The sequence below is a fragment of the Ipomoea nil genome, unplaced genomic scaffold (assembly GCF_001879475.1).
Source record: "Ipomoea nil cultivar Tokyo-kokei standard unplaced genomic scaffold, Asagao_1.1 scaffold0268, whole genome shotgun sequence".
NCBI classification, from domain to species: domain Eukaryota; kingdom Viridiplantae; phylum Streptophyta; class Magnoliopsida; order Solanales; family Convolvulaceae; genus Ipomoea; species Ipomoea nil.
Window position 1 is genome coordinate 1,769,328 of NW_017616696.1, and position 24,297 is coordinate 1,793,624.

General features: G+C 38.1%; 1 protein-coding gene across 1 annotated transcript in view; it reads right to left on the reverse strand.

The window, feature by feature from the left end:
• The window catches only part of LOC109147943 (cinnamoyl-CoA reductase 1-like), a 31,124-nt gene continuing 6,827 nt past the window's right edge, over positions 1-24,297 (reverse strand). Inside the window, exons 3-10 of the mRNA XM_019295622.1 lie at positions 17,956-17,966; positions 16,929-16,932; positions 4,018-4,148; positions 2,738-2,907; positions 2,461-2,652; positions 2,194-2,359; positions 1,864-2,050; positions 1-340 (exon numbers count right to left, since the gene is read on the reverse strand). Of these exons, the coding sequence (XP_019151167.1) occupies positions 196-340; positions 1,864-2,050; positions 2,194-2,359; positions 2,461-2,652; positions 2,738-2,907; positions 4,018-4,135 (978 nt within the window). The 5' untranslated portion in view covers positions 4,136-4,148; positions 16,929-16,932; positions 17,956-17,966 and the 3' untranslated portion in view covers positions 1-195. The remainder of the gene's footprint in view (positions 341-1,863; positions 2,051-2,193; positions 2,360-2,460; positions 2,653-2,737; positions 2,908-4,017; positions 4,149-16,928; positions 16,933-17,955; positions 17,967-24,297) is intronic.

The window sequence follows — 24,297 nt, forward strand, 5'->3', positions numbered from 1 at the left end:
GAGAAAATGGATAATGAGTTTTACAATTTTTTAAAAATTTAAATCCAATAATAGCATAGCCAAAGTAAATAAACAAATATAATAATGGATATCAAATCTCATAATAAGATACAAAAGTCTCCAACAAATCATCTCACCTAAATAATTAAAACATCCACCTCTCAATGGCACCACGTGAGTGAAAAAGCTCAAGAATTAGAAGTTGAGGAAGTTTTTTTCTTTTAAACTTTCAATAGTATCCTTAAGGCTCACATCAAAAGAAGTGTAGTTGATCCCCAAGCTTTTTGCCTTTTCCTGGGATACTTGGTAGGTTGCTACGGCAGGCAAGTCATCTTTATATCTGTGATTAGAAAATAAATTTTTTAAAATGTATATTTCTATAAGGGAAAATCGCACTTTTGGTCCCTCAATAGTTCCTAGATATGCAATGTAGTCCCTCATTGTCAATTTTGTAAAATTAGCCCCCCAAATATTTAAACCGTAGTCAATTTAATCCTCCGGTCAAATTTATCTCAAACCAGGGTTAATACTATGGACAGTTTGGTAATTTCACAACCCACTAAATTTTATCCCCAAATTCCTCCTCCCTCCCGCATTGGCTTTTCAGATTTGTCTCATACCGGAATCCATGGTGACGGCAGCACCGCCGTGGTCGAGGGCGACCGGCGGCGGTTCGGAAGTGCAGATGGCAAAAATATTAAATGAATACACTTCTTCCAAAGAAAAGAAATAAAAAACAATATGTAAAAAGAAAGAGAACCAGATCAGAGTTAATTCCCACTACTGCGCCGAATGAAGACTGTTGTCGCTGCCGACGAATGGATTCCGCCGCCGACTGGAATTGCGATGCTGAAAATTAATTTGCTTCACCACTAGACTTTGTCGCCGAAGGCTAGAACCCAGACACGCACAATTATAGAACAAGTTCTCATTGTAGCCAAAGTAGAAAGAGAATGCATGAAACACTTTTCAAAGAATCCACTCTGGATTTCAATTAGAGGTAAAGAATCTATTTGCTGCACATTCAATTCTATTAAAATTTAAGGAAATTCATAATTCAAAAGCAGCTTAGTAAAACTTCACAAGAGAACCAGGAATCCGCAACAGCTTAGCAAAACATTTAGGCCATTTCGTTCCAATTTTGTCAGATGTCCCTGATTATCAGGAGAGAAAAGGAAGATCTTGAACAACAGAAAAAATTCGAAGAAGGCCTCCATCTATTAACCTTACTTACAATGCGTGGAAGTCGTCGCCGCCGACAATTTAGACGAAGCAAACAGAATGCTCCTCCAAGTCTCAGAGCTCTCAACCCCATACGGAACCTCCGTACAGCGAGTCGCCGCGTACTTCTCGGAAGCCATGTCCGCCCACCTCGTAAACTCATGCTTAGGAATCTACACGTCGGCGCTGCTCAATGCCCTCCCTCACAACCTAAACCAGAAAATGGCCTTCGCCTTCCAGGTCTTCAACATCACCGGCTCCTCTTCGCAGCAATAGGATCAAGGATTTGGGGGTAAACAAATTTAATCCCAGATGAAAGCTAGGGCAGAAATGAATTAGGGGTAAATGGCGTGGGAGGAGAATGGGGTAACTAAGGACATTATGAAATTACCAAACTATCCATGGTATTAACCCTGGTTTGAGAGAAATTTGACCGGAGGATCAAATTGACTACGGTTTAAATATTTGAGGGACTAATTTTACAAAATTGACAATGAGGGATTACATTGCATATCTAGGAACAATTGAGGGACCAAAAGTGTGATTCTCCCTTTCTATAATTATTTCTTCTTCTTTTTTTTTTTTTTTTTTTTCACTAAGAACATTCACATAAACACTAATGTCTTTAACTAAAAATCTTACTTGTCAGGAATGGAAAGAGAAGGGAAAAGCCGGCTTGCCATCTTCAAAATTTGCGAAGAGTGTATTGTTATCCCAACTAAACAGTATCTTCCACTGGCAGAAGGTAACTCAAATGCTTGAATATGTGCATTTGCGACATCTCTAACATCAACAAGAGGATAGATTCCAGTAGGCATTGTTTCCTTACCTATGTGACATAACATTCATCAATTTTATAATAATAATAATAATAATAATAATAATAATAATAATAATAATAATAATGGAAAAATTCATTAAAATTTTAACAACTGTTAATTTAAGTTGACTCATTTTTCGTTGAAATATTACCTCCTTTTACGAGATCTAAAATGACTTCGCTTGACAAATTAAGAGTGGGTTGCAAAAGAGGGCCAATAACAAAAGCGGGATGTAATGAAACCAAGTCAATCCCATTCTCCTCAGCATACTTATATCCAGCTTCCTCAGCAAGGACTTTAGACAAGACATACCATTGCTACAAATTAAAGAAAAAAAAAAGTCACATAAATTAGCACAAATTGAAGTGTTTTGCTTATATTCAGGTTGTGTGGATCTCTTGTCAAATATATGCATTACCTGTGCTTCTTCTGCAAATTCTTTATCCGTATACCAAGTCTCATCAACTACATCAGTTGGACTTAGAGGATTTGGTTTGAACATAACAGAAGCCGTTGAGGACGTCACCACTACCCTTTTCACAGAAGGTGTTCTCACACATGATCTAAGAACATTTAGTGTTCCTTTTACTGCCGGATCCACTAGTTCTGCCTAAAATATATATGATTTAGAAAGAAAAAAAAAAAGGGTGGGGGGAGGGGGATTAACGTAAGAAAAACAAAAGGGTACGGTTGACCTTAGTTGCTGATGGTGATAAATCTACAGGTGATGCTGTGTGAAAAACACCTTCACATCCATTAATTGCATCATCAAAAGAGTTTTCCTTAAGTAAGTCGGCTTCAAACAAATGCAATCTTTCCTTAGCACCATCTAATGCAAGAAGATGTGACACCTTACTTGGAACCTCTGCAATAATATAATATAAACAAAACCATTTATGATTAGATATATCAATTAGACCGGCCACCTCGTTACCCTATACTATCAGATTGTCAATCTTATTGATTGGAGCTTATTCATGTTTTTGGTCAAGTTTAAAATTATTGGTCATAACATTAAAATTTTAAGTTATCGAACTTATTAGGTTGGCTTAATTAAAATTGTTAATATATTTTAATTAATATTATAAACGTTCAATTTTAATAAATTATATATTAGCACATTTGCAATAATAAATATAAACTCTCGTCCATAAATTATAATGATTGACATTGTAAATTTTGTCCATTTTCTAACTTAACATTAGAGACAAAATTTGCAACGTTAGTTATAACTTAAAGAGGAGAAGTGAGCATGACCTGTTAGTAAAAGGATGAAATTTACAACTTCAGTTATAGCTTTGGAACGAGAAGTGAGCACGACCAACAAGTAGGAATGAATCGTACAATTACCTAATAACTTAAGGACGAAAAGTGTAGTTTTCCTATAATAATTATAATACCTTATTTATTTATTTATTTTCATAAAAAATATTTTATATCATAATAAATTTATTAGTATATCTAAAATTTTTATTATTAAAAAAATAAAATTAATGCCACATGTGGTCCTCCGAATATAGTGATTTTGTCACGTTTAGTCCTAAACTTTCAACTTCACCATCTGTGCTCTTTCGACATTCCAATTTAACAATTCGTGATCCAAGTAATTCATCCATGGTCCTTCAACTTTAGAAATTTAACCGGCTGTGGTCCTCTTGAGTTAGTATTATTAAAAGATAAAGACACTACTGAAAATTATAGAATTTTCGATCACCTGAAAGTGATCTTAAATCAAGTCGAAAGTCTTGTTCCGACCACTTTTGGTATCCGTAAAAACCTTTATTGCTATTTCCGATCACTTTTTACTTTCAACTTGATTTAAGATCACTTTCAGATGGTCGGAAATTCCATAATTTTCAGTAGTGAGATATCATAACAACTTTTCTCATAAATATATGTGAGGGAGGGAGAGAGAATTGAAAGACCATAATCAAGCACATATATGCGGAGAAAAAGAGAGAAATAGGAAACTGACTGAGGCTGCGAATGGTGGCGTGGACGGTGTAACCACGGTGGAGCAAAAGCTTGACGAGCCAAGAAGCTATGAAGCCGGAAGCACCGGTCACGCATACCACCTTCCCCTCGCCGCTCATTTGGCTTCTTCTTCTTCAGATTAAATTTGAACTTACCTTCTGGTGCTATATGTTTGTTTCTTCTTTATATTTCATACACCGCATTATGATACATGTCGTGATAAATGAAATTTAATATAATATAGATAATATAATTAAGTGCACATAATTGAAATGACGGTTAAAGTGTGGAGTGGGGACCAGTCTAGAAATAATTTCCAAAAATGGATTTCAAGTCAGACATTTAATAATTGATTGGCGAAGTGGAGCATTCTAGAAATAATTTATTCCACCAAACAAACTACCAAATGGAGTAGCTCAAGTGCAAATGAGCTCTCTTTGTGAGGAAGAATTTTAAGATAATTCTGATACGATTCCCACAAGTGACAATTCCCTTTGGTCAGCTCCTGTGCCTCTCGGAGCGAGCAAAAATTAGTCGGGTGGACCTGGACCGTAAAACGGATCGAGAAAGACTCGGAACACACACACACACACAAACGTTCTTGTGCGGTTGAGTAGTTGTTGAAACTGCGTGAGATTTGTGTTGGTGCATGAGTTTTGTGCTTAACGTGCGTGAGATTAGTGTTTTTAAGGTGTTTTGTTTGTGTTCTTAAGGTGCGTGTGTTGTGTACTTAAAGTGTGTCAATTTAATGCTTAATGTGTGCCCTACCGCACAACCGCACGGGATGCCATTCCTGCACTTTATCTCTTCCCTATATATATATATATATATATATATATCGTAGCAGCTCTGTCAACTTATATATATTAAAAAAAAAAACCCTTTCGGATAAGGCAAGGTGAGGCCTAAAATAAAAGTTTTAGATAAGATTTTTTATTTTTCCGAAAATCATGATAAAATGAGACAGTGTTAAAGCAGCCATAAACTCTAACATCAAATAGTTCAGAAATTTTGCATTAAACTTGATCAACACCATGAAAAGAAGATATCGATTACCACAAGTTCAGACAAATTTGTCGTTTGTTATAAATAAGTTACGTAGGTATGTAGTCAACTACTTTTGGTGACATTATAAATATTTATGTTGATGGCACACATATAGATTGCTTTAAAATAGTCAATAATGTTTCAAAAACAACGCTCCATATTATTTAAGTTGTTTTTTGTGGCTACATCAACTCGCAATTCTTGACTTTAAACGAAATAGGAAGCGAAATTGTACTTTACTTGTTGTCTTACTTTCTGTGAATTAAAATTCAAATTTGTAAAACAAGTGTGCGATCCAAGTTTGTTGGTCCCGATAAAGCTGTAGGAAAGTCTAGAAGGGGGGAGGGTGAATAGACTCTTTTCGTGTTTTGCCCTAAAAACGACCTTTCGGTGTTTTTGACGCAGCGGAAATGTTAACTTCGTTTATTTACTTTGCACGTTTTTGGTTATAACGAGAGTTTTGGTGGTGATGCGAAAGATGAGATGATGCAGAAATTGAAAGCAAAAGTAAAGAGATAGGGAGACGAGATTTTTATAGTGGTTCGGCCAACTTTGCCTACTCCACTCTTTTTCCATAACTTATGGAAGGATTGCACTATCACTCGTTAGTACAATTACGCAAAGACTTCCTTGATCACTAAGCCGGACAGCCTTCGTAGGTTTTTCAACTCCTCGAGTTTACTCCGCCTCTATCAACTTCTTCTTCAGAGTTGAGGTTGGTAGAAAATGATTTCTGATTTCTCCAACGTGATGAAGTCTTGACTGAGAGGAATGATTGCTTCGTTCAAATAGCAAGACTTCCTTAAGGTGTAATATGAGGATCAATGAGCTTCTTCAAGTATCTTTCTACCTTAACACTGGTCCACAAAAGCTTGAGAGAGCTGAGAGCGTTTAAGAGCTTTTGCGTATGGATAGATCGAGTGATAAGAACCAGCACCTTCTGAGTTGATGAAGGTGGGTTTTTATAGGTGAGGAAAATTCCACCCGTTGGAGGGAGATGAAATTTCAAACCTATTAACCAGTGGGTAAGGACCTGGGAGCTTCTTGCATTAAATGCACCATTAATGAGATTGTACCTTGTAACCGTTGATGGCATGGAGAGCCTTAGTGTTTTATCCTTTAGCTCCAGGAAATAGTACATCTTCATTTAATGTCCCTTGATATGCGTGTCCCAAAAGTTGAGGTCCTTTTTATCCTAGGATGTTGTCAAGTCAGACAGAGGAGACATTCTTCTTGCTGTTGGTGGGAAGAGATGTCTTAAAGAATTGTCGTTAATAAAACCGTCCTTTCGTGTTAAATGACAACTCCTCTTAAACTCTCGATGAACTTGCTTCATGCTTCGTGTCTTCTTTGGTCTTGATAACCCTAACAACTAATCATAACTCGCCTTCGTGTGTTTGGCTATCTTAACACGAATTACATATGAGTTATGGCAACTTTCGTCTAGGACGAAAGCAGCGATCAAAAAGTAATAACGGTTAGGGGTCTACTTTCTAGGTTACATTGGTATCATCAAAATTCTAATACAAGTGTTCCTAACAATTTCCCCCTTTTTGATGATGCCGAAACCTATACTCTTCTTATAAGGCCGATAAAATGTTCCATAACGGATTTTCTATTGCAAGTCAGCCTTACACGAGAGTTTACAAGTCTTTTCTAGATAAAAGCCAATAATAAGTAAGACAAGGACCAATAACTCAGACAAGTGACACGAGATGTGTAACAACGAGTACTTTATATATGGATAATGAAGATTACAAAAACTTTTAAGATAGACAAAAAGAAGAACTGCTTACTGATCTAGAGGTTATGCTTTTATGGCTTGGCTTTTTCTCTTACACGAGTCTCCCTTTCTTCTTGCTGCTTGAGCATTCTGTTGGTGTCGATATCCTTGTTGATTCGTGCTCTGAAGATCTTGATTGGATTTGTCTTGACTAGATCTTCATATTTTCCTCGAATGTTGAGACTTATGTAATTTTTGTAAGCCTCCCGAATATCTGTACCCGCAATTATTCCAGCTTTCCACCATGAGATGAGTTCAAAAGAATTCATTCCTTCTTTGTAACTTTTTCCAGACTCGGTGTGCACCTTGAAAGCTGCATTGTAGATAACACCATCCTCCGAGTGTTTGGTTACATTCGACAGATCTTCAATAAGCTTCTTTACCCTCTCTATTTCCTTCAGTTCGTGCTCTCTTATCCGGGCTTCTTCTTCATGTTTCTCCCATAGTTCTCTGTTTTGTCTCTTTATTCTTTCGTTTTGGGTGCTGATATGATCTTGTCTGGTGTGGTTGTCCCTTGTCTTCAGCCAAGTAGGGACATTGCAACCCTCAAAGCGTTTTCCACTACCTTCTTCATAAGGTTTGTATTCAACAAAGTTACCAACTCCATCCATAGTTATCTTTCTGTCCCTCATGAATTTCTGCCTTCGGCTTGCCTTTTCTCTCTTGGAGAGACCAGCAAATACAAATTTTGATTCAGAGCCATAAGATTGACGAGGCTTGAGAGACTGTGATCTGGGTTGAGAATGACCACGATTTGAATAATGTCTCGACTGAGAAGGATGGTGGCCACGAGATCTGGATGGCGGATTTGTACTTCTTCGTTCATCTTTTCCTGGTGCATGAGATGGAGATCGTTCTCGTTCTCTCGTGTTCTCCCTCGGATGATCGTCATCCTTATCATCATCATGATGTCGCTTTTCCCCCTTTTTGGCATCATCGGCACATGTGGTAGGAGGAACAATGGGGAGTTGTCTAATTGTAGTCAGAATGTCTTGCGCATATCCAAGAGATTGAAGAGCATATTGTCCTAGTTGGTATGAGTTGTCCTGGGTAGTGTCGATCTTGGAGCAGGCTAAGTCAACACGTTCTTTAAGACTGAAGTGAGAATGCTTGAGTTCGTGCTGGTGACGAGCCACTTTGTTGACAGCAGTGTGAAGTTCATGGAGCTCCTTGGCCACGCGCTCGTGAAATTTTCGATCAGGATTAGTTTGCGGTGGAGGTTGAGATGGCTCTGGCGGTGGTGGTCGAGGTTGAGCTTGTGCAGCCATCAACTGATCCACTTTCTTGGACAAGTCTTCTAAGACCTTGGTGTCTCTTTGCCTTAGAATCAAGTACTGCTGATGTATGGTTTCGACTGCATGGACGGTTTCCCTCATGAGATTCATGACTACTAGTGGGGAGACTGGGGGAGAATCTTCTTCGATGTTGGTTTGTGGAGTCTCAACCTGGTCTCCTTGAAGTGGTGCATCCTTTTTGCCACCACTGCCCGAACTTAGAAGGATTGGGGAGGCTTCCAGTTTGCCCTCATTTACAACTGCTTCCTCTTTTTTTTATTGGAGTTTCGTCCATAGGTTGAACATGTGGAACGAGAGCTCGAGACAAATCTTCAGGATGATTAGGTGAGACTACCTCATCTTCTTGTGATGCTTCCCTTGTGCCATCACTGTTGGAAGGTGATTTCTGAGCTGGAGATCTTTCAGGAACAGTGTCATAATCAGGACCTACCAATAGAGGAGATGGACTGTCATACATTAGATTTGCTCCATTGTTACCATCATGTCATTATCATTATTTTCATCATCATTGTCATCGTTTTCGTCATCTGCATCCTTGACATCATCATCTCTGTCTTTGTCATCTTCATCTTCGGTCGTGTCAATCTCTCGGCCTAGCTCACCTTTCAATCCACTGACACTACAGTTAGGATCATTTTGATGTTCTTTCTCCAGGATGGTCTTGACTTTGGAAATCAGCATGGCATACCGAACAATTTTCATTTCTTCTTCAAATACTGGGTCCAGAGGTGGTTTGTTGAGCTTTATGCAAATCGGAGCTTTCTCCTTTCAAAGAGAACGATTGGTCATTTTGTAAGAAAACACTCGTCTAATTTTCTCAAGACGCAGTGTTTCATTGAGGTCCTTGGTCTCAAGCCACCCAAGAGCAAACTCTTCTTCATCTTTCATGACTTCAAAGGTTTCGATGAATGTGGTCAGAGGGGCTGTGCGCCATTTTTGCCACTGCAATACTCTGGTGTAGTCATTTTCAATGGATTCGCGAAGCAGTTGATCTGGAGATGGAGCAACTGGTGGTTTTGCTGTGACTTCGGGGACAGGTGTTGATGTCTTCGGAAGATCATGACTTCCAACTGGTACAATGGCTGATTCATCTACCAATTCAGGTTCTTGTGTCAAATGTGCTGTTATCTGTTCTGCATTGGCAGGTTCTTGTGGGAGAGATGAAATTTCACTCAATTCAGCAGTCACTTCTTTTGTCTTTGCTGGCAAGCCAGGTTCTTGTGGAAGACTTAAGTGACCGGCCTCCATGTCCATAGCAGCAGGTTCTTGTGTCGAGCCTTGAATGATTCGCTCTGCTGTAATGGGTTCTTGTGTATGAAGGACTTGAGGAGAAGAGAGGCCAAGGTTTGGCTCGTGTTGATCAGAAGGTTTCTCTGGAGCGGGTTCTTTATGCTGATCTTCCCCCTGAGTAAATGCTTTTCTCGTGTCTTCTTCCCCCTGAGAGAGTGCTTCTCTCGGTGTTTCGTATTCTTTAGGGGACGAAGATGCACCAATCTTCGGTTTGATGGGAGAACGAAAGTGTCCTGATTTGCCAAGGTTTGACAAAATCAATTTGTCTTCATCAGAGGAATCTTCGACGACAATTGTGTCTGGAGGAGGAATAGTTGAGGCAAGAACATTTTTCTCTGCGGGAGACTTTGGTGAGAGGGGAGTGGGTGTTGGTGCACTGATGGCTTCCTCTTTTGACTTAATCCGAGAGGAGCGTTTTTCTTTCTTCTGTCTTTTCGGCTTTGGTTGATCATCTTCTAATCCTTTCGGTGTCCTTGACTTCCGTTTAGATTTCACCATTTCTAAAGGAACACCCAACTCCAATGCTTTTTTCTTGTCATAACCGGAGGGTTTCTGCTTCATGTGGCAGGCTTTTTGGCCTGGACGGATTCCTGGTCTCATAAGAACATCTTTTGAGACAAGTAAGTGACTGACCAAAAATCCATAGCCCATTTTCTTTGTGATATCACCGGGGCTTTGTCTGTGGTAGATGACTGTATGAACCAGGTTGTTGAAGATGACTTTCGACCAATCAACTTTGTGTTTGTTAAGAAATGCATGCAGCATCTTGAGCTTCTCCTTTGTCACATCATCAGTTCCAGATGTCTTGTGATCGACGATCTTATTGAAGATGTCTACAGTGAATTCATAATCTAGCCGGAACCACTTCTTCTTCAAGGGCCATGTAATCTCCGTTTTTGAGGATGCATGAGCGTTCTTGATGGTATCATAAAACTCACTCGAGTCATAGTGGTAGAACGAGAGGTTTCCCATGTATGTGTCATCTCTCTGAGGAAATCCATGTGCTGCTCGTATGTCCTCTGAAGTTATAACCACTTGATGGTTATGAACTCTGCTGGTATGTCCTCTGAATTTATAACCACTTGATGGTTATGAACTCTTGAAGTAATGGTTAGAGAGTCGGAAGAGATAGTTGCATTCATATAAAATTGCGCAACATCAATGGGATACCATAATGTATAAAGGTGAGTGATGAACCTGTATAACCCAGTCTCTGTAAGTAGAGCGATGATGTCTTCTCCAAACTTGCGATCAAGGACATATTCTAGGAATCCATGAGCATCCCACATGCTTCCTCCGACAATGAGTGGAGCCCTAGATTCAATGAATCGTATATCTTCGGTAGGAAAAGAAGGAATTTCCAAGGGGGCTGGTGTTTCTGGTTCTTCATTGGAGAGGGTTTCTTGGATTTTCTCCGCCATTGTTAAGTGTAGTATGAACTGAGATGGTAGAATGCTTTAGAGATGGATAGTGAATGAAAGAGGTGAAAGATGTAGAATGGGGAGGTTATGTAGGGTTTCATTCGTTGCTGGGTACTTAAATACGGGTCAACCGTATTTGAGATGGAGGATTTGAATTCCAAATAATCAACCGGTTTCTCTTCCTCAAATGGTAACTGATCAGCTTATGGAAAAGTGATAAGATCACGCTCAGATCAGTTTTGATCATTCCATATTAAATGAGGAGAGAGAATTCCACTCAAGTGCACGAAATGATAATTGTAAGAGTGGTGACTGCATCTCTCGTGAAATAAATCCAACATGGGATTTCACTTCTTGACATCTTTCTTCTTTCGAGCATTGATAAAGAACTCCTTCTTGCGTACCACATGTGCAAAGACTTCAGCAATGATGGTGTCGTGATCCGTTCCCATTGCGTCCCTTGAGAGACCTCGTCTCTCCAAGTCATCGAGTTCAGCCATGACTTTAGCTTTTGCCCCGTCATAAAAGGTCCGATATGGTTCGTCGTGCTTCAGCTGTGGTGCAAGTTGTACAAGGGAGAAGAATTCGGATAAACTTCCAGTTATAAGAGCTATTTCCTTCCCTTTGTCCATGATATTCTCAGTTGAGAAGAATGAATCCATAATTCCCGAGGGAGTCCTTTATATAGAGTGACAAATTTATCAAAAGATGTGACCCGAATGACTAGTCATAGATATAAAGATCACGCTTGAGGGAATATTTTCATTTCCAAGAAGAGTGAACTTAGCCCGAGATGTACTGTGATAGGAATGAACAAAACAAATAAAGTTTCGTCCATCACATTAGTAGATTCAAGATAATAAACACCAAGAAATTATTATTCATTAAAAACGAGAGAAACAGATACAGATAATAAGACACATAATCCAAAGGATTAGTTTTTCTTGCTCCCGTTTCCCTTTCCCTTAGATGGTCCAACTTTCGGCTTGTTCAGATCAGCCCACATGCGCTTGTACCATTTTCCGGTACACAGAAAGTTGGAGTCCGTGGATGACTCCGGTACTTCTTCAGTTTTGGACTCATCAGCTTTCGGTACATGCTTGAGTTCTTCTTCTTTCAGATAGTCCATGTAGTCTTGATCATAGTACTTACTAGGATCATCAGGGGATTTCGGGAGTGATGAGACAGCTTCTCTCTGAGGGTTTTCTTCGGGCTCTTCAACAATGAACCCAGCCATATCATCATACAGAGATGATTCTTCAGTATCAGACGAGATTTCCAATAGTGCTTGAAGGGTATTGCCTGGATACATGTCTCTTTGCTCTTCTCTTATTTGCCTGGCGAGTTCACGGAGCTTACGAGAATCTCCCCTTGTAAAGGGCTTTTTAGGAGCCATTTGTGAAGATGAGAATGGTAGAGAAAAGCGAGATATAGTCCCCTTTTATAGGCAGATTTAGAAGAGATAACGTTGTGAAACTGTTCTCAGCATTCAATGCTGCAATTAATGACCATGTATTTCTTCAACTGACCATTAATGATGTAGAAGACTTTGAATGAACATTTTCAAGAATGTCATAATTTTAGGATCAGAGATATGATTTCAAGATGTGTGAATGTCAGGTAGTCAGAGATTCATGACGAAAAACCTTCATTAATTCAAAGACAAATCACGAAACATGGATGAACAGAAATACATAGCTTAAGGACAATTTTTGAACACACGACAAAGAAATTTTCATTTCTTTCCCTTTCCTTTCTTCGTGTTACTGGTTTCGCCCTTGGTGACCTTAGTGGCTCTCTTTGATGTGGGAGCATTTAGGCGCAATGGTCCACCGTCAAGATGTATTTCTTCATCAGATTCTCTTTCAACATACCCCACAAATGCAAATTTGCAATCATAATGTCGAAAGAAATACCTGAGATCTCTATCCATAGTGATATCGTTCCAAGCTTCCAATGTCAAGAACCCCTTTTTAATGATTAGAGGGGGTTCCTCATAGGATCAAAAGATCTTGCATCTCCATCAGCATCTCTCTTGATGAATTCATCAAAATCCTCAATTTCAGAGTCAGATGAAATGTTCAGAGGATTGATAGGGTTGTTTCCAGGGATGTGAATGCCTCGTTCACCCTCTTCTGGATGAGCTCGATTTTTTCTTGACACCTTTTTGGTGATTGAAACCTTAGAAGCCATTGGTGATGAGAGGGATGCATTTTAGTAAGGCCACTGCCCTTCTTTTATAGCAATTTGAGATGAGAGTTAATCCTTTATCCAAATGTTGATTGTTGGTCCCGATAGGGTGGTGAAAGTCTAGAGGGGGGGGGGGGTGAATAGACGTTCAAGCTTTTTCAAAATAAATAACTCTTTGGTAACTTCAACTCTAAGTAACAAGTAAATAGAGTAAGTTTAAACTGCACAGCGGAATAAGTAGTATGTAAAGAGTTATGCCCAATCAATAATTTAAATGCGCATGTAAGATAGGTACAGATGATATGTAAAGTGACAGAGATATCTTGAATATTTAAAGGAGATGGTGCACTCAATATATAATAATATTCAAGATTGTAAATAAATATCGTATCACGTCGACCGTGTAACGAATGTTACATGCAACACGTCAAACTTGCTTAGAACAATCCAATATTTAAGCTCGTGAAGTTTGAGTCACATGCACACGTGAAAACACACTAAACCCGAAAGATTAAGATTGACTGTGAATAGTAAACGGGTTAGTCGAATAAGATAGATAGATAGAGCAAATTATGTAAGTGCAGTATGTAAATGAGAGAGGCAATTTATAGTGGTTCGGAAGTGGCGTAATCTTCCTAGTCCACTTTTCTCCTTTCGCGTCTAGGAGAAATTCACTATTTTCCACACACAGTTACAATAGTGAATAAGCGCTACACAAGCACTTCTTCCGGTTGTTTTGCACACAGCTACACCCAACTCCGAGTGTCTCGCACACAGCTACACTCAACTCCGAGCATTTCGCACACAGCTATACTCAACGCCAACTAAGTGTCTTGCACACAGCTACACTTAGCAACTACGAGTGTTTTGCACACAGCTACACTCACTAGAGTATTTTGCACACAGCTATACTCTTTCTACAATTACAAATACAAAGGTAATTATTTCTCTCTCCAACTAGATTTGAGACTATTCAGACTAAGTCTCTAAGAATATTTGAGCACTTGCACTTTTTGAATTTTGCACTTTGTTTTATCCGTGTGTATTGCACCTCTATCTCTGCTTGTCTTCAAGTCTTCATGGCTTTTTATAGGCAATCAAATATATCCGTTGGAGTGGGATAATTTGATATTTGAAATTTGAATCTTCATAGCCTGATATTGTTGACAATAGTAGGTCTTCAATTTTGATTTGATTGTCAACTTGCCTGACAAAATAATATCTTATCTCCAATTGATTTTCTAATTGTTCAAAATATTATTTTGTTGTCATATTGAATATCCAACGTATCTTTGAAATAAATTCATCTGATAGAATTTATTTCTAGGATAAGTTTTTATATTCATTTCTTCATAGGTATTTTTTCCGTTCTGATCAAATGTCTTTCAGGAAATTTTGGCTTCTTGTGGCATGTGGGTAGACTTAGAATAAATTCCTTCGAATTTATCCAGTTTCTAATCATCTTGCTTCTTTGCCACATTGTGCTCCTTTGACTTGAACATTGAGCTCCTTTTGATACATTGTGCTCGTCAGCATACATCGTGCTCTTTAGCACACATTGTGCTTGTCCGCATTGTGCTCCTTGTCACATTGTGCTCTTTTTTGGACATTTTGCTTGTCCGAAAACTTGACTTGTAAAAATAAGTCCTTGGGGGGAATTGATCTCAAGTGTGATCGTTTTGAGTAAGGACTTCTACCATTTTGCCGTTAGGCTCATCCGGTTATTCTTTGCAATGTCATTCCTTTATGCTTCTTTCTCGGATGAATACTTGTAGGACCAAAATTAATTTCTCAAATTAATTTTGTTCTTCCTATGGTAGATTCCTTTTGACTCGATATTCTAATTTATGATGCTTGTACTAAAAGACCTAAAAACTAAGGGGATCTAAAGTACATTTGGCTCATCAAAACTTACAAAAATATTCCTATCAATTTTCCCCCTTTTTGATGACGCCAAAACCTATACTCAGTCATTTGGCTTGTCTTTTAAAAACAATTATTTTTCAAAAGATTTTATTAACTTTGACATAGCCAAGACGAGTTTAACATTTGATTTTGACTCTAGGAAAGGTATTTTTAGCAACTAAAATTCCTATTCGCATTTTTGGATTTTAATAATAAAGAATTATTGCATTTTTCCAATTTATGCGATTTGATACAATCTAAGCTAAAAATGTTACCTTTCAAGACAAATAAAATAACAATAAATAACAAGGAAAACTTAGTAGCATCATAAACAGATAATTCGAACCATAAAGTGTTCCAAGTTGTTCATGGGTTCAAGTTCTCGTGGACCATACAAAAACAAATGTGACAATCATACAAATCATCTAATGACTTTGTTTCTCCTCTCTTCAAGCACATGATTTATATGATTTTGAACATCAATGAAATTGTCACTAATGGCATAATTGTTGCATACCTGCCCAACCGAATAATAGTTGAATGCTTCAATGATGTTGCTTCCGCGCAGTATACTTCCTTCATACCATATGATGCACTCTTCTAGACTTCTTCCATTTTGTAGCTCGGCATCATTGACCTTGATATAGTCCTTTAGAACCATGATCATCAAAGCTCTAGCATAGCTTTGGATTCTCCTGAAGTTCTCATTCGAAACCCACAAATTTTGATCACTTGGACCACTCTTCTTCATTCCCTTTGGTAGATCATTCAAAGTCACCAACTTTGGCATTTCAACTCTACCATTTCTTGGTGTGGATTCCAAATAGAGAGCTGCACGGTTATACCAATTGATTTGCTCAATATTTCCACCTGCACAAACAATGTCACGAAAAGAACGGTTAGTGGTATTTGCACTGCTTGATCCTCCTGGACTGCCAGCCTCACCACCACCGAACCAATATTCTAATCCTCCTCTTCTAGCAACGTTTCTGCCAGCAGATCTGCCTCCTCCACCTCTACTACTGCTTGTACCAACATTTCGGGTGGCCATGGCAGTCATCATCATCTCAAGCATGCCTTCCAAATGACTGAATCTCTCTTCCCCCTTTTTGGCGTAATCAAGGAGTGTATAAACCGAATCACGAAGAGATGAAATAGATTCGGAAATATTTTCATATGAACCTCGAAGGCAGCCCACTTTGGTGTTGACGGAGATGAGATCTGTGTGGACATCACTAATCTGCTTCTCATGTTGATGAACAACATTGAGAATTCCTTGGCTTTGGTTCACGGCAATTGCTTCATTTGCCTTTCCAGAATTCTTGAGGATTTGAGAGAGTTGGATGTAGAACTCATTGAGTTGCCCCTTGACATTTGCATTCACTCCTCCAACTTGTCTCTCAAGTGCTTGGTGTGTGTCGATCAAATGCTGTTGACTTCTCTGATTTTCATCAAAAGATGTTTCGAATTTTCCTCCTTGAGTATTAACAACATGATCCACATGAGTGTAGATGCCTTGAAACATGCTTTCCATTCGGTCAACAAGGCTTAGTACAACTTTCTCCAGATTTTCCAATTTTTCATTTGAGGTTGTGCCATCAATGTCTTGCTCTTCTCGGGTTGTGGGAACAAACCTTGCTCCTTCTTGAGCAGAATTGACTTCAAGCATGTGAGATTGTGCTTGATTTTCCACTTGATATCCTTCTCTTTCCGGTGTGTGTAACACGTTCGTGTCACCTTGTGCACTTTCTGCATGAATGGATTGAATTTCCTCCATGTGTTGGCTAACTTGCAATCTTGACTTATTTCAGTGAAATTCAAAACACTCACATCATATAAGCCACTGTCCATTAAATGTGCACCACATGTGACATTTTCTTCTTGTACATTCCTTGTGACAAATTCATCAATATCAACTAGGAAGTCATCTTCGGTAGGCATATCTCCTTGGACTGTGCCATCAAGAGTAGTCTCGGCCAACTTAGCTTTTAATTTGTTCACAAATATTCCATTCACAGTAGACATCAAAGTTGCATGGCCAACATCAAAATTACCAATCCAATTCAAGGAAAATAATTCTTCTTCTTGCATACTCGGTCCCTTTGTCATCAACTCTTGATAAGAACCAAGTCTCCATTTTCTCCAATTTAGGACTCTTCGGTATTCATTCACCAATACCAAATCAAGTCCATCAACTTGATAAATCTCCTCATTCAACATTGTTTCCAATTCGGCAATTTGGGAAAAAGGATTTATGAAACTTTGGCTTCTGTTGGGATTTTGACTTATGTTTGGATTTTGGCTTATGGTAGGATTTTGACTTGTGTTTGGATTTTGGCTTGAGGTAGGGTTTTCATGGGATTGAGTTGAGGGTTGAGAAGATAAACCAAGAATTTCTGCAACTGGCCTTTTCTAGCAGGAATACCTCTTGGTTTCCTTTTTCTCTTGGAGTTCAAACCAGTTGATTCCTCGTGATCCTTAAACAGTATTCGGTTACTTCCAAAAGGCTTTCTTGATCTCATTGGTAACCCCTTTCTTTTTATAATTTCACCAATAAGTAGACCGAACCCTAGGATACGGTTGAACTTCCCATTCCTAATTTTTGCACCTTTCACAGAATGTGCAATTCGGCTCAAAATAACCTTACTCCAGTCACCCCTAACATCATTCATTACAGCATGCAAATATCCAATTCTCACAGGTGATATATCCTCCATACTATTCAATTTGCACAATACACATTTATAGAGGATTTTAACTAGCATCTCATACTCAAACTTCAAATCAGATTTTTGACCGGAAAGATTTGGTTCGAGAGAAGCATTCTCATTCCGAATTTCTGTCCAAATTTCCGTGTGATCATATGTGTGAACATCTAAGTCCAATAGTGGTTGTTCTGGACTAGATATAGGCAAACCAAAAGTTGTGTGCAACTCTTGTTCATCAATGGTGATGAGAGTTCCATTCACGGTGGACTCAATGGTCCATCCAACAACCTTGGCATTCACATAAAAATCTGCTACATCTCCATCATAAAATCCTGAGTATGGATAAGAGCATAACCTCATGAGATTACTTTGTTGAAGTGCATGGATGATCCTTTGTGCGAGTTGAGAGTTCTCGGCCATAATGTGCTTGGTATTTTTAGAGATTGAGGGATTGAAGATTTTGAAAGAGATGAAGATTGAGAGGTTTCGGCTATGGAAGGTGAAAAGATTTTGAGAGTTTCGAGTGTAATGGTGGCTCTTCCAACCGGTTGGGTGGAAGGGAGGTGCCTTTACAAAAATATCCTCACAATTGAATGTTGACTTTTAATAAGTGAGGGGTATTTTTGATATTCCAAGAGCTTCCAACCTTTGACCTAACTAATAGTTAGTTTAGGTTATTTATTCTCCATCCAATTTGTCTGCTGATGTGGCGCCAAAAATTTAGATACTCGGACTGATTTTACCTGAAATAAAATTCATAGAGCACTAAATCTGTTCCGAAAATAATATATGCATATCTACACGTTTTTATGTAGTTGGGAGAAAGAAAAAGAAAATTGATTCTTTCTAGACAATTTATTATATACAACTACCATAAAAAGGTGTTCTCATTTAAGATAAAAACCATCATCATGCTATCTTATCACTCTTAAATGGTAAGATTGTGTAGATCTAAATAAATTTATTTGTGTATATATGTGTACATAAAAGTATTGATACACGATAGAAGAGACATGCAAGCATTATGTGCTTTATCACATTTAATTGAGATAGGTAGACTTGAATATGAAGATGTGACAACTCTTGCATGTGTGACACATAGGCACGAAAATAATCTATCAGATGAAGTAACGAAATTTCAGATGAAAAATTGAGCTTATAATTTAAATAGAGTTTAGAAACTTAGCTCAATTCAATCATGCCCATCTCGTGTCTTAATTTCGAAAATCTTGATTCACACAGAGGCTTTGTGAGAATATCAGCTAATTGATTCTCGGTCGGGATGTATTCGATTGATAATTCCTTCTTTTCGACATGATCCCGGATAAAATGATGTCTCACGTCAATGTGTTTTGTTCTTGAATGTAACATGGGATTGTGTGTTATAGCTATGGCACTTGTATTGTCACATAGTATGTTGACATTTTCACAATTCACGCCATAATCTTTTAATTGTTGTTTCATCTAAAGAATTTGCGCACAACAACTCCCAGCGGCTATATATTCAGCTTCGGCTGTACTCGTGGCTATGGAGTTTTGCTTTTTGCTAAACCATGATACCAATCTTCCCCCTAAGAACTGGCATGTCCCTGAGGTACTTTTTCGATCGATTTTACATCCTGCAAAATCTGCATCTGAGAAACCAGTTAGTGTAAAATTACCTTCTTTGGGATACCATAATCCCACATTGACTGTTCCTTTTAGGTATCGGATGATTTTCTAGGTAGCAAGAAGATGACTTTCTTTTGGCTTTGACTGGAACCTGGCACATACTCCCACTGAATAAGATATATCTGGTCGGCTTGCAGTGAGGTATAGTAATGATCCAATCATTCCTCGATATTTTGTTTCGTCAACGTCCTTGCCTTCATCATCTTTATCCAATCTTAACGATGTACTCATTGGGATCTTGATTGAGGATTTTCCATCTTGACCGAATTTCTTTATAAGATCTTTCGTGTATTTGGCCTAATTGATGAATATTCCTTCGTTGAGTTGTTTTACTTGTAAACCAAGAAAGTAGTTCAACTCTCCCATCATGCTCATCTCGAACTTATTCTGCATTAGCTTGGAAAATTTCTCACATAAAGTTTTATTAGTACTACCAAAGATAATATCATCGACATAAATTTGTACCAATAAAATGTGATCATTTTCTTGAATTCTAAACAAGGTTTTATCAACAAGGCCTTTTGTGAAACCACAGTTAATTAGGAACGTTGATAGGGTGTCATACCAAGCTCTCGGTGCTTGTTTTAACCCATATAACGCCTTCTTTAATCTGTAGACCTTATTAATATCACCTTTTACCTCAAAACCGGGAGGTTGCTCAACGTAGACTTCCTCTTCAAGTAAGCCGTTTAAAAATGCACTTTTCACGTCCATTTGATAGACAGTGAAATTCTTGTACGCGGCATAGGCTAGAAATATCCTGATGGCTTCTAGTTGCAACGGGTGCAAATGTCTCATCGAAGTCTATGCCTTCTTCTTGTGAATATCCTTTTGCCACTAAACATGCTTTATTGCGTAAGAAAATTCCATCCTCATTTGCTTTATTCCGAAAGACCCATTTTGTTCCAATTACATTGTAATTTTTAGGTCTTGGAACTAATTCCCATACGTCACTTCTTTTAAATTGATCAAGCTCTTCTTGCATTGCATTAATCCAATCTGGATCACTTAGAGCTTCTTCAATGCTTGTGGAGTTGTGGGCTCCACCTGAGAAAGAAAACAAGAAAATAAAGTGTGTATATTTGAGGACCTTGTTTTTACTCCTTCTCGTGGATCTCCAATCACTAGCTTTGGAGGATGATTTTTGAGCCATCTCAATTATTTGCTGGTAGATGAATATCCCAAAAATATTCCTTCATCTGCACGCTCATCAAAAGTCTTTAGATATGTTTTACCATTATTAAGAATAAAACATTTGATGCCAAAAATATGAAAATAATTGAGTTTATGTTTTCTCCCTTTCCATAATTCGTACGGAGTCTTATTGTAAGACTTGTGTATCAAGCTTCGATTTTGCGTGTAGCAAGCGGTGTTGATTGCTTCAGCCCAATATCTTTTAGGTAGCTCGGCTGACGTAATCATCACTCGTGCGGCTTCTTTTAGCGTTCTATTTTTGTTGCGGTGTACGTGCGGCAGATAATTGATATAGAATTCCTTGAGAATTGCAGTAGGCTTCAATTACTTGATTCACGAACTCTGTTCCACGATCAGTTCAGATTTTTGCAATTTTCAAGTCTTTCTCGTTTTGTAGTAGCTTGAGTAGTTCTGGCAACTTTTGCTCGACTTCGTTTTTCTTTTTGAGAAATATTGTCCATGTGTACCTGGAAAAATCATCAACAACAACTAGTGTATATTTCTTACCACTTAGACTTACTGGGTCTACTGGACCGAATAGATCCATGTGTAGTAGACTTAGCGGTCTTGTTGTAGATTCTTGAGCTTTGGATTTGAAAGATGACTTGACTTGCTTTCCTCTCTGGCAAGCATCACATATTTGATCTTTCTTGTAGACAATATCGGGTAGACCTTCAACGAGTTTGTTTCTTGCTAGCTTGTTAATAGTCTTGAAGTTTAGATGATTCAACTTCTTGTGCCATTCCCAACTTGTTGCGTGTGAGTTGTTTGCTAGTAGACACACTGATTCTTTTGTTGTGTTCCAATCCACAACATACATATTTTTCTTCCTTATTCCTTCGAGCACAACTTCTCCCGAGGAATTATTCTTCACTTGGAACTTGTCTTTGAAGAACTCTACTAGATATCCTTTGTCACAAAATTGACTTGTACTTAACAAGTTGAATTTTAGACCTTCAACGAAGGATACATCTTCGATTTTCAGACCATTTCGAAATATTGTACCTATTCCTTTTGTTATGCCGTATCGTTCATTTCCACCGAATACAACTTTTGGTCCTTCGATATTTTTTAGATTCACAAGACTAGATTTATTTCCAGTCATGTGTCTAGAACATCCACTATCGAAGTACCAAACTTCCTGCAAATAAATTACACATTTTTAGGTACCCAACTTGATTTGGGTCCTTGGGTGTTAGTCATTTTTGGTACCCAAATCCACCTTGTACTCACTGATCTAAGTTTAGGTGATTGGTAACCATTAAACACATTATAATCATATTTAATTTTTGAAAACAATTTTTGTGCCGGTTTTTGAAAATTTACTCGATTTTTTGGCACGTGGGAGGTAGATTGGTAGAGCCTATGATAGACATTAAATTTGGACTTAGTCCGTGGTTTAATATTATCAAACCAATCTTGTCTGGAGGGATAAAATCTCCCTGCCTCAATTCTTGGATTCCTTCCCATTTTCCTATGAGGGCTTTGTGCACTAGACTCATTGGTGTATTTCCATTTTGGAACAAACTTTTGCCTTTTTGTATACTGTTTAGGCGAAATATTATTTCCTTGAGGCTTCGGCCTAACAGTATTAATTTTGACATTAGTTTGATAACCAATTCCTTGTCTCGCTGCGCTTTCTTGACCTTTTACAAATTTTACTACTTGGACTTTATTATTTAAAGTAGTAGTAGAATTGGCCAAGTTTTTGGAGGCTTGAGAACACGATGGATCATAACCGCGTCCGGTTTTATCACTTGAGGGTTTTTGCATATTTACCATTTTGTCCATTATTTTGGATGAATGTGTAAATGTTGCTATAACCTCTCTAAGGTTGTGTTCTCTCAATTCCCTTAATTTACACTCTTCTTGAAGACAAATAATTTTATCTTTCAAGTCTTTCACTTCAAGTAGAGCATTTTGCAATTTTTCATTTATTTGATCTTTTTCGAGAATCAAAAGACAATTGCGCTCTTTGAGTTGAGAGTGAGTGTCCATTACGGTTTGACATTCTTCCATTAAGTGAAAGAAGGACTCTCTAGAAAATGAAGAATTGACAGAATCATAAGAGTTAGATGTTACCTCATTTTCTTCATTTCCATTTGCCATAAGACACATGTCCTCGTAGGGTGAGTTGTTGGAGATGCTCATGCAAAACATTGCATTGTCATCCTTTGAGGTGTCACTTTCATCACTTGAAGATTCTTCTTACTCACTTATCTCAAGTGGGTCACTAATGAGTGCTTTTCTTCTCTCCTTTGTGAACCTTTTATCTTTGGGCTTGTATTCTTCCTGTTTTGAGTTAGAAACATTTGTATATTGACTTTTACTTACCTTGGGGTGTGGACAACTTGCTGCAAAGTGTCCAGGCTTTCTACAGTTGTAGCATAAATTCGAATCTTACTCAATAATTTCTTTCTTTGAATTCTTTGTTGCATTCCACGATTTCCCTTGTGGATTTTTCTTGTAGTTGCTTCTCTTCATGAATTTCCTAAATTTTTTGACAAAAAGAGCAAATTGATCATTAGGCAATAATTCAACATTTTGTACTGACCTTGAGGTTGATGGTTGCTCGGCTACAAGTGCATTGTTCTTTTCTTCATGATCTTCCTCTAATATTGATTTCATCTCAAATTCATAAGCTTTTAGATCACTGAAGAGCTTATCAGTCGATAGGGTTTTTAGATCCCTATGATCTCTCATGGCCGTGACCTTCATGTCCCATGTAGATGGTAGACCACGTAGAATTTTGAGTGAGATTTCTTTTTGATTAATATCTTTTCCAAGATCATTAATTTCTCCTAAGATTTTGGCAAATCTTGTTTCCATGTCGGTAATATTCTCGCCGTTTAGAATTTTGAAATCCTCGAATTTCTTTAATGCTATAGTGAGCTTATTATCCTTTTCTTGCTCGTCTCCTTCACCAATTTGAATGAGCGTTTCCCAAACTTCCTTCGCGGATTGACATTTTCGAACTTTTGGAAATATCGTGTCATCGATAGATTTAAACAAAATATCCTTGTCAATATTGTCCAAGTTATTTCTTGTTCTATCTTCACGAGACCATTCCTCTTTTGGTTTTGGAATGTATTGTGGAGTGTCACTTGTTTGTACGGATGAGGTGTTGACTTGCAAAATCTCAATAGGACCACTCGTAACAACTCCCACATTTCATCATGTAATGCTGATAAATGTACCTGCATGCGAATTTTCCAATCATCAAATTTTTCTAAGGAAAATAATAAATTTTGGGCAAGAGCCATATCTCTTTTCATCATCTTGATTTTTCGAGATCTGTCTAGTAGTCAAAATTGACTCAAATAGACAACCGCTCTGATACCAATTGTTGGTCCCGATAGGGTGGTGAAAGTCTAGAGGGGGGGGGGGTGAATAGACTTTCAAGCTTTTTCAAAATAAATAACTCTTTGGTAACTTCAACTCTAAGTAACAAGTAAATAGAGTAAGTTTAAACTGCACTGTAACACCCCAGATTTTCAAGATACTTAAAACTTATAAAATAAAGGTGAAATCCCATTAAATCCCAAAACATAATACAAGAGTGCGGGGTGCTATGCCACACCTGAGCTAGAGAACTCAGGTGCACAGGCTAACTATCTAATATCCTTAGTAAATGCATAAACATGGCACGCAGGCCGGAAGGGAAACTATCTACTTCTACGCTCCAAGTTCTAACGCGCTCCAGTGACTTATTCTTCTGTGCCTGAAAGCCAAATATATCTGTTCAGCGAGAGATGCTGGTAACCCACTCCAACGCGT